The 11,437-nt window shown below is 39.9% G+C and overlaps 1 protein-coding gene across 1 annotated transcript in view; it reads left to right on the top strand.

Annotated features, from left to right (window-relative positions):
* Positions 1–5,685, top strand: part of LOC129765989 (WD repeat-containing protein 20) — a 66,945-nt gene extending 61,260 nt beyond the window's left edge. Inside the window, exons 3-5 of the mRNA XM_055766454.1 lie at positions 2,893–3,734; positions 3,805–4,780; positions 4,843–5,685. Of these exons, the coding sequence (XP_055622429.1) occupies positions 2,893–3,734; positions 3,805–4,780; positions 4,843–4,902 (1,878 nt within the window). The 3' untranslated portion in view covers positions 4,903–5,685. The remainder of the gene's footprint in view (positions 1–2,892; positions 3,735–3,804; positions 4,781–4,842) is intronic.
* Positions 5,686–11,437: the final 5,752 nt, after the last annotated feature.

Here is an 11,437-nt window from a genome sequence, read left to right on the forward strand (position 1 = left end):
TAGCAATCATTTGTTTGTATTGGTTAAATTGAATTAATTGAATGAAACAATTTCCGAATTGAATTGAATTCGATATATTTGCTTTGTAAGTAAAAAGATTGTATAAATCCATGTAAGGTCATTTCATGCATTATGATAGATTATGTTCTTCGTTACAAGTAAATTTAATGACAGTCCTTTTACGTTTGGTATGATTCCTAAGGCAAAATATGTGAACGGAAGTATAACTTGGTTTTTATGGTTTTATGGTTTTATTGGTATTTTAACACCTTTCAGTCGGAGCAAAAATGCCCCCGACTTGCATGTATTTGCAATGCCGATTTTCCAAGACACCTTGGTTTAGAAGTCTGTAAAAAGTAAACACATTTCGGTCGGAACAAAAATACCCCCAACCTGCATTAATTGCAATGCCAATTACCTGAAACACCTTGTTTCTGAATTCTGTGTTGGGGAAACACATTTGAGCCGGAACAAAAATGCCCCCGACTTGCATGTATTTGTAATGTCAATTACCCTACGTTCCGTGGATTTTAAGTCTGTGTTGGGGAAACACATCTCAGTCGGAACAAAAATGCCCCCAACTTACATGTATTTGCAATGCCAATTCCCTCCCCCTACTTGGATTTAAAGTCTGTGTTAGGAAAACGCATTTCAGGCGGAACAAAAAAAAAATGTGGATGATATACTCACCGAAGCTGTAAGTGTGGCTGATGCTATCAAAGTTTATCGTCAATTAAAGCAGCTTCTTGGTCGAGGTGGTTTCCCAATACATAAGTGGTGTTTGAATTCGAAAGATCTTCTGAAACACATCGCCGCTAGACTGCGAGGGACAAACACCTATGGAGTATTGTGAAGCAAACCAGGTAATCAAAATTTCAGGATTGCTTTGGGATTCCCACGATGCCCTTTACATCGCCAACCAACGATACAACCACAGTCAATTATAAAGAGGATTATCTATGTTGAAGCGGCTACGTTTTATGATCCACTTGGTTTGTTTTCGCCGGTAATCGTTCTGGCAAAATTACTTGTGCAAGAAATTTGGAGCGGGATGGGACGAGTCGGCAAACACCGAACTGGCCCAGAAATGGCATATATTACAGTGTTCTTTGTCACAACTCAATCGAACAAAGGTTCCGAGATGAGTGACTTTTAACAATGCAATTGCTCACGAATTACATGGATTTGCTGACGCCTTAACTGCAGCCTACGTAGCTTGGATTTATCTACGAAGCATTTTCAGCAACGGAACAGCCAATGCTATGCAGCAAGACTTGATTTCTAACACGACCATGCCATACCCAGAAAAGAGCTTTTTTACTTACGCGACTTCTCCAGGAGGTAATACCAGCCCTTTGAATGACGTTCCAGGATATTGTTTTGTGGAGTGATAGCAGTTGTTCGTACGGAATCGTATCGCCGTCATCCAAGAACATACGACTGAGTACCGATGGCCTTTTCATTCGTTCTTAGCGTAACCCTGCCGACCTCATAACACGTGGTTTGCTGCCAGAACTTTTGGAAGAAAATATGCTTTGGCGGGACGGCCCCCAATTCCTTACAAAGCCACAATACAAAACAGAAAATGTTGAAAATGTTCCCAATGAGATGAAATCCGCTATAGCTACAGCAGCCGTGAGTAGTCCTCACTTTGCCTTTTTGTATAAATTCAGCAGCTTCCGTAAAATATCAAGAATAATGGGATACGTACTGTGGTTTGTTGTCAATTGCAAAAAGATTGCTTCTGAACAGGAACGATCCCTTTTTCAATCGTCAGAGGCTATCATCCGTATAATACAACTCACTTAGGAGACGAAATTGAACGAGTACTTGCTAATGAGTCCTGCAGATGAATCGGTCATCTCCGGTCAATGTACAGTAACGATTTATTGCGAGTTGGTGGTCGCTTTAGTAATTCCAAATTGCCGTTCAACAATCGAAACCAAACCCACTTGCAGCGTATCGTTGGTCTTGTTAAGCTAACCTACGAAGAATTTGCAACAGTCCTGACGAAATTGAAGCAGTGTGGAACTCTCGCTCACTTTATAATACTGCCGATCCACTGGTTATTACACCTCTTCATTATTTAATTGTACGTCCTCTCATCGCTCCTGTCGAACCAACGCTTGAAGAAATCAAGGCAAACCGTTTAGATCGCTGGCAACATCTTAAGTTAATGTGCCAGTACTTTTGTCGTGCTTGGAACCAGGACTATCTCAACACCCCGCAATCACGGAAGAAAAAAATTAAAGGTGATGCCCAACGTTCATGAAGGTATGATTGTTCTTCTACACGACCGGACCCAGCCCCCTTTCCACTGAGAATCGGGTCGAATCTCCGCAGTGTATCCAGAAAGCGGCGCTCTGATTCGCGCAGTTGATGTATCTGTCAACAGAATTTCAATTATGCCCATCGAAGACAACAATTCCAGTCGAAGTTCATCACATCCAAGCAGTTTGTAAGTCGTTCGATCGAGAGGAGCATGTTCAGAATGTCACCGAAGCGCTCCGGGAGCTTGGTTGAGAAGTTTATCTGCATTCATCTTATATTTCGTATCTAACAGCAAATGATTACCACCTGTTCTGTCTATGGCGAATAATTTTGCGGGTTAAAAATTCACCTCAAGAGAAGCTTGTGCCAACGACTTCCCAGTATTCTATCATTAGATACGATATTTTTTGAAGAGAGGCATGATCTTCAAAATGGCAACAAGCTATTGAACAAAACTCTACACATTTGAATTGAAAAGGATGAAGCTTACGTATAATGAATTCCTTTTCCTCCAACCTAGTATATCGAAAATAATTTTGCATTTATTTCTCATTTTAAAATAGATACATAATTGTAATTGTTACAGGACTGTTTTAATTATTTTTTTCGTAATTGTTTCAGCGATTAATCGATAAGACAAGGGTAACCTGCCTCAAATGGATACCTGGCTCGGAAAACCAATTTTTGGCATCGCATGCAAGCGGATGTTTATACATGTATAACGAGGAACTATCTTGTTCACCCATAGCTCCAAGCTATCAGCCTCACAAGTGTGGCGACGGATTCATTGTGCTATCGTGCAAGTCCAAATCCACGCGCAACCCGTTGTATAAATGGTGTTTCGGTCAGCAGGAGAATGCCAGCATTAACGAATTCTGCTTCTCACCATGTGGGCAACATTTAGCGGTTGTCTCACAGGATGGTTTCCTCAGAGTCTTCCACTACAATAACCAAGAGCTAGTTGGAATAGCCCGATCGTATTTCGGTGGATTTTTATGTGTCTGCTGGAGTCCTGATGGCAAATATGTGGTGGTAGGAGGAGAAGATGATCTTGTGACTGTGTACTCTTTATACGAACAACGAGTTGTCGCTAGAGGACAAGGCCATCGTTCGTGGGTTTCGGTGGTAGCCTTCGATCCGTACACAACCTCTTATTCGAACTGGGATGGTGGAGATTTTTCCGATGACGATAATCCTATTAACGATGGTTATAAGAACTGTTACACCCACATAAACCACACCAGCAGTGAAGCAACGGCTACAGCCGTACGTCGTCCACCTTCCACCTGTAGGAACAGTATATCTGCTTCGGACAAACTTGCTACCAGTTATCGATTAGGGTCGGTCAGTCAAGATACGCAATTATGCCTTTGGGATATAACGGAGGACGTTTTGCGACAGTCCATAGGACGCCTAAGTCGCAATTTAAGTTCAGCAGATCCTGCATTTTGCACAGCAAAAAGGTAACATAAATGTGAATTAAAATCATTCATTCCAATTCTTAAGTAAATATATATATATATATATTTTCAGCGAATGTTCAAGTAGTGCAAATAATAGTAATAATAGTAAACAACAAGTTGTTTCCACGAAAGATACCGCCAAAACAGCTAATGTAGTTTCTACAAATGATAACGATACTGTGGACAATGCTAATTTTAATCTAAAAAACCTAACACTAATTGGTAATAGTTCAAGTACTGGTATAAATTGTGATGATAGTAATAATAGTAACAACAGCAGTGGCAAAGGTTCAACAAACAGTGTTGATGGAAAGCATTCAAAAAAATACGCTGCTAAAACAAATAGTGTTCTGAGTTCTGTTAAAGTTTCTTCAACCACCGGTTCCGTGAACAAAAAAGAAAGAGAAGTTAACATCGAGAAGAACGCAAAACTTGACGCGAACCATCATCATAATCATTCAACGTTTAATTCGATTACACAACGGTTATCTAGCTTTAGCTTTGGTAACAGCGGCAATAACAGTAGCAATAACAGTGATAAAAGTGAGAAGAGTGAAAAATCTGGCAAAATCACCGCTAGCAAAAGAAATATCATATCGCTTACTGGCAAATCCAACAGCAATAATATTCATAATAGTGCAAACAACAACCATTTTCGACCGTCTAACACATTAAATAATACCAGTCATGTGAACAACAATATTGAACAACCTATCTCGACATCGTCATCCAGTAGTGGGGGTGGTACAGGTGGTGGTATTTCGAACACAATTTCTTCGATAATGACGTCGTCACTAACGAAAAACAAGCGAATAGATGGCACTGGTACCAGTGGCAGTGGAAGCAGCATTGTTTCGTCATACGATCCAATGAAACTGATCGGGACACCAGCGTGTCCACGATTCGATGATTGTCCAGTATTAGAACCGTTGGTTTGCAAGAAGATTGCCCACGAGCGATTAACAGCGTTAATTTTTCGAGAAGATTGCTTTCTCACGGCGTGTCAGGATGGATTTGTCTACACCTGGGCTAGACCTGGATATATTGTGAGTATAGAAAAGTTGAAATATTGCCTTCAGAAAATCATTTGTCGTTGTTTCTTTTTCAGAACCTAACACAGCATTTACCTCCAAGTCCAACAGCGCCATCCGGCGGTACGGTAGTTTAAAACAAACCACAAGTAGTTGCAATTTTAGCTCACACCTCTTTTAAATGCCTTTCACATGTGTTAGGGGACGTTTTTATAGTTTTAATAATTGATGCGATCATAAGAAATAAGTTTGAAAAGTTTAATCCGGAACTGTTTGTGAGTAATAATGATGATAATATTCTTCATATTTGAATCAAATGTGATTTATTGCAATCAATACAGCATGAATCAAACTAAAGCAACTTGATTGTTTAAGCGTTCACAGTTTGGCGATAAGACTCATAAACACTATGAAATTATTTCTGTTGAAATGATTATTATTATCATTGTGACACGCATAATCCTCTGATCGATAGATACCCACGAAAAAAAAGAGAGTCAATCCAACTAACTAAATTTGTCTCAACCGAAAACATGATTTATTGTGTTACAGAATGATCACGATATGTTCTAAACATAGACTAGAAAGGCAAAAATGTGAAGGAGAACAAACTCATAATATCTTTATTACACCAAAGACTATTCAATAAAATTTGTTCGAAAATGTTGGAAAAGCTGAAACAGAAGCTTATATGCTGTTTTGGTTTATGATGTTTTTGGGAAAATGCTAAATCTTATAAAAAGGAATAGTGAAAAACTGTGTTATTAGGATTATTAAATTGTACTTTTTTTAAGAGTATATAATTTGAACCGACGAAGGAAAGACAAGAATAAAAACTTTATAAATGATTATAAAAGTAACGACTATAGTAATAGAAAAAAATGTCTACAAACTAGAAGCATCAAAAATATAATATAAATCTTATGTTCGCAAAAAGAAAACAAAGCTTTATTTCAGCGAGGGGCAATCAATTCTATTGGCAGATTTCTATCGCACTATTGATCCATACATAGTTCTTTTTTGATGAATTTTTCCAATTACTGCGTCAGAGTTCCCTCTTGAGTTGGCAAACCGATTGGGACACTGGAAGTCTTGGGCGATGGTTATATTCAATTATTCCAAATGTTCCTCCGAGAGCGTGGTTCAAAGGTTTGGACGTAAGTCGTGACTTCATTCGTGTAATGAGTAGACTTATGTTCAACCACTACTCGCTAGATGTGCATCTCCACAGAATAAATCTTGTTCAAAGCAATGTCTGTCGGTGTGGAAACGGTTACGATGACATCGATCACGCAGTTTGGCAATGTACGGATAACTACGCAGCCAGAGAGTACCTTTTGAATGCCCTTAGGGCCCAAGGAAGACAACCTTATGTTCCTGTTAGAGACGTGTTGGGAACTCGCGACATCTGCTATATGCAGTTGATCTATATGTTTGTGAAACGGACTAGTATAAGAATTTAATGCTTTTGTGTTTTTTTCTTTTTCGTTATTAGTTTGTTTGTCTTGTTCCCTCATCTCACCGTCGCCCACCCTCGACAGATAGTCGAACACCAGAAGCTATCCCTGGTCATTATGCACAATGCTACAGTGCGTGCGGCAACTCTCGGTTGAGACAACGATACCTCATATCCATATCCCTAACCTGACCCATCCTACAAAAATTGTTGCCCCTCTAACCTCATGCGCTTGAGCCTTACAAATAAATGAATTGGAAAAAATAATTCTTTCTTAGAGTGTATTTTAGTTCGATACAGTAAGGTAAACAACTTCCTTCAGCATGACGATTCTGCCATTAAATGTATGGGAAAAAAGTGACCTTTGAATTTTCAAACCGGACTTGCAAAATGTTGATTCTCGCGAAAAAAAAACCTCTTGTCAAATTTTAGCTGAATTGGTTTTTATTTACAAGCGCCGTAAAGACGTCAAAGTTTGAGTTTTTTGAAAACCGTGAAATCACCCGGTGGGGAGTGCATGAAATCGGGTTACAAAAAAAGGATGCTGAGTGTCTTCAATTTTCCTTATTTTAATTCGACACCATCCCGACTGCAGGCTTTAATCGTAAAACAGATTTAGATTGAGGAAAGCCACAACTTTAACTCAAAGCTGCATATAAACCATATATTCTCTCACAAATAGTATGCAAAGAAAATTACCTTAACACTTTGACGGCCATGAGTGCCGTACTGCACTAAAAAATTATTCTGTTGGGGTCATGAGTGCAGCACTGTACACGCGAAATCTTCCTAAGTTTCAAATATGTGCGCTACAGTACAAGTTTTACGTTAAAACTAATGTGTTTTTCGTTTTCTACAGGCCTATACATAGTAGGACACTTCGATCTCATAGTTTGGCATCACTGCTTGTATTCTATTATTTTTATCGATATTTTAATCGTTTACCTTGAGTTGGGCCGCGTGTGCAGTTCTACACACGAGTAGTTTTTACCCTTATGTGGCAGATGGGGATGAAATTTTATGCTAGATGGGTTCCTGACACCATCTAGTATAAGAATCAACCATTGGATTTTAGAGGTTTTTACGAACTTTTTGGCCAAAAAACCATTGCCGTCAAAATGTTAAAACCAATAGGAAGTAACCCGTGTCGGGCACACGTACAGAGCATCGAAGACTGCAACATACCAATTATGAGAACACTTGTAATACGAACCTCGAGCCAACCGCGAGTAATCGGTTACATATTACTAACATAGTTGTAAGACAAAAATTGTCAAAATATTGGACTCCCGGCCCCGTCAGGCTAACGCCACATGTGCCTTAATAAAAAATATATTTTTGGGAAAAAAAAAGTGTTAAAATAGAGCAAGTAACAACAATAACAAATGCAACAATATTACGCATACATTTCACAGTTGCACACAAAACAGTCTAAAAGGACAACAAATAGGTGGGTTATATCTATGATATAACCGCAAGGTTCACGTGGGACTACCGTTGCCTTAGTAATCATTTGTTTGTATTGATTAAATTATTAATTGAATGAAACAGTTTTCTAATTCAATTGAATTCAACATATTTGCTGTTTGAGTAGTGTGAACAAACGCCATGTAATGTAAGGCATATATTAACGTTAAACGTAGTCCACGTCAAAAATCCACGACGATTATATTCCAACGCCATCTGGCGAATAGGTTCATGAATTAGTGCGGTGCGCATCCACCCGTAACAATTGTTGGTTCCGTTGAGGCCAAAAAGGGGAGTACAGCTGAACTAGCGACCGGATAGCACGGCAGTCAGAACATCCCGACAGAATGTTATGAACGGTCTTTGCAGTGATACAATCAGCTGCGCGCTGCGTAGCGGTAGGCTTATCAAAACTGCAGTTCTCAGCATGTTCAGCGAAAGTTGGACTGCTCTGGTTTTGTGATTCGTGCCGACTGGACATCAACCCCGCTGTGTTTAATCGCGAGAAAATAAGTATTAAAGCCTTACGAGAGTTGCTCATACGCACTGACTTCATGGACACGCGCTTAGGCAATTATGGTGATAATCTCCGAATCATTAACAAAACGCTCTATGGTACCAAACAGCAAGACAAGCTAAAAAATCAAATACTAGAAAAGTCGACATTTCATCAAACCATCGATCAACTGAACTTTGATGACACCATTGATCCTATCAATCGATCGAGATCGTGTGATGAGTCATCGTTTTTCGAAATTTTAGACGAAGTCAATAATTCAGTAGGACAACAATCTGAAAAACTCGTTGTGGGTAACCGACGAGTGCATATACTATCGAACCAGCAGTCCAGCACCTAATCTTATGCGAATGCATCTACGCCGGCTGCGTCTAACTCGAACAAAACTTCTCTCGTTCGACCTGAACGTGATGGTAACCAAACCAACTCTGTCATCTCCGGTCAGAATATTTCGCACGATAGTAAAAACCAGAATGGTAACAATATTTTGCGACGCAATAGTGGTACATTAAGTGTCGCCGACTATATGACAGCCTTCTACGTTACTCCTGATCAGAAAGAATGTGACTTTAAGCAACACATTCATGAGATTGCGAATATGGATTCTTCACTGATCAAAGTCACCAAGCTTGTACCTCGTGGGAAAAATCTAGATGACCTCTCATTCGTCTCGTTCAAAGTGACAGGCACTAAAGCTGTGTCCAATGTGGTCGGCGACCCTTGGTACTTGCCAGAGGGGCCGTCCTTTTGAACTCAACCAAAAACAAATGGGTGGGTATGATATAACCACAAAGTTGACGTGGGACTACCTTAGTTTAGCAATCAATTGTTTGTATTGATTAAATTTTTGATTAAGTTTGCATTTCTCAAGTGTACGTTCTTCTCGAACCGCGAATTTACTTGATTTGATGAACTTCAGGCACTCAGTTTCGATTTTGACATGTACGTCGAACGCATATTGTTTAATCAATAGGCGTTATCGCAGCAAATGGTTATTAACATTTTGCCGAATCATTCAGTGAGCAGAAGATATGATGCAATCTTGAATATCCGAGCCATAGCGTTGCGTCCCTAACCACTTTTGTAATCCGTGTTAGGAAAACACTTTTCGGAGTGCAAAAAACCATGTGGGTGCAGAAGTACCCCCGGCTTGCATGAATCAACTCCAACGACTCCTACTTTTTATACTACTAGCTGAACCGGCAAACTTCGCCCGCCCAGAATTTATTTATCGTTATCACATTCACGTTTTCTTACTAAGCGCACGTTCATGAGTCCCATCGCAGAACTGTTCATTGATTGATCTTCTAACCTGCCCTTTAAAATTATCTTTTACTATAAAATTCCTACTACTTCTACCTCAACTCGTCATTTGATATTGATTATTCGCAGACACAATTCTCGTTCAAGATTTATCGATCACTTGCAAATAACATGTTTCTCCGTTACATGGAAAAAATGTTTGATACAGGAAATATGATAGAATAAAGACAGTCCTAAATCGAACAATTCCTTTCTCGAGTTTTGCTCTTATCAACGCATTCGGTGATCCATTTTTATTTTTTATTTATATAGATAGAAGAAGATATAGGAGTGCGATTTATCGCATCAAAATCAATTTCCACTTTCGAACAAAAATCAATTTCGTTAACGCAAACATCAAATGGACTAACAACGCTTGTCACTATGTAATTGTAGAACATATGCGAATTGAATTCTTCGAATTTTCCCATTTTCCTTCAGAGTTTTCCAATTGTCATGTTTGGTTGAAATATGTGTATTATTTTTACGGAGCCCCTCTTCATTTTACAGGAAGGAGGAAACATCATAGAAACATTTCTCGTACCCAAAAATCTCTACATGCCAATTTTTTTTTTTTTCCAAAATATATATTTTTATAAAGGCTCATATGGCGTTAGCCTCACGGGGCCGAGAGTTCAATACAATTTTTCTTATTATCTATGTTAGTAATATGTAACCGATTACTCGCGGTTGGCTCGAGGTTAGTATTACAAGTGTTTTCGTAATTGGGATGTTGCTGTCTCCAATGCTCTGTACGTGTGCCCGACACGGGATACTTCCTATTGGGATGCAGCTGACCATTAATCAGCAACGCCCCCCTAGTCTGTACCCCATATCTAGCGTGGTGCGTCTTTCTCGACTCGAGGAATCCAGGATAGAATGGTCACTAGCCGGCGCAATCATCAGTTCGTGTAGAGTTGTCATGAGCGGTACAACCTTTGGCTCTTGTTGAATGATCAGTGGACTGCACAACCTTTGGCCCGTGTGTCTGTAAAGAGTGTGTGTATGTATTGCCGCGACTAAGTAAAAGTTTATCGATCGGATAGGAGGGATATGAAACGGGGACACAACGAAGGAAACATCATTAAACGTTGACATCGGCGTTTCTGAGGAACAGGTATAGATGAAGCAGAAGACCAGGATCACGGCTACCTAAGATATCCCGGACGGGGATATCCGATTGTCTGCCTTGTGCTCTTAGTGCTCTAGAGAGCTGAGAGCGAGCAGCATGGAACCGGATACACGACCAGACAACATGCTCGATGTCGTGGTAGCCATCGCCACAATCACAAAGATTGTTTGCTGCGAGCCCAATGCGATAGAGATGCGCGTTTAGGTTGTAGTGATTGGACATAAGCCGAGATATCACGCGAATGAAATCACGACCTACATTCAATCCCTTGAACCATGCACTCGTCGAGACCTTAGGGATAATCGTGTGTAACCAACGACCGAACTCATCACCACTCCACATGCGCTGCCAACTTACGAGCGTATACTGACGAGGAATGTGGAAAAATGCATTATAAGCAATTTTCCTTTCAAAAAGAGTGCCTTCTAAAGCGCCCACCTTAGCTAGCGAGTCCGCTTTCTCATTCCCCGGAATCGAGCAATGAGAGGGAACCCATGCTAAGGTAATCTTGAATAATTTTTCGACCAAAACACTCAATAGTTGTCTTATTCTTGTTAGGAAATAAGATGAGCGTTTATCAACCTTCATTGAGCGGATTGCCTCCAATGAGCTGAGACTGTCTGAAAAAATAAAATAGTGGTCGATGGGCAATGTTTCAATGATCCCCAGTGCGTAGTATATCGCACCCAGTTCAGCAACATACACGGAACAAGGATCTTTGAGTTTGAAAGAGGCACTGGAATTTTCATTGAAGATGCCAAAGCCAGTGGACCCGTTTATGAATGAACCGTCAGTAAA

This window comes from Toxorhynchites rutilus, chromosome 1, assembly GCF_029784135.1.
Source record: "Toxorhynchites rutilus septentrionalis strain SRP chromosome 1, ASM2978413v1, whole genome shotgun sequence".
NCBI lineage: Eukaryota > Metazoa > Arthropoda > Insecta > Diptera > Culicidae > Toxorhynchites > Toxorhynchites rutilus.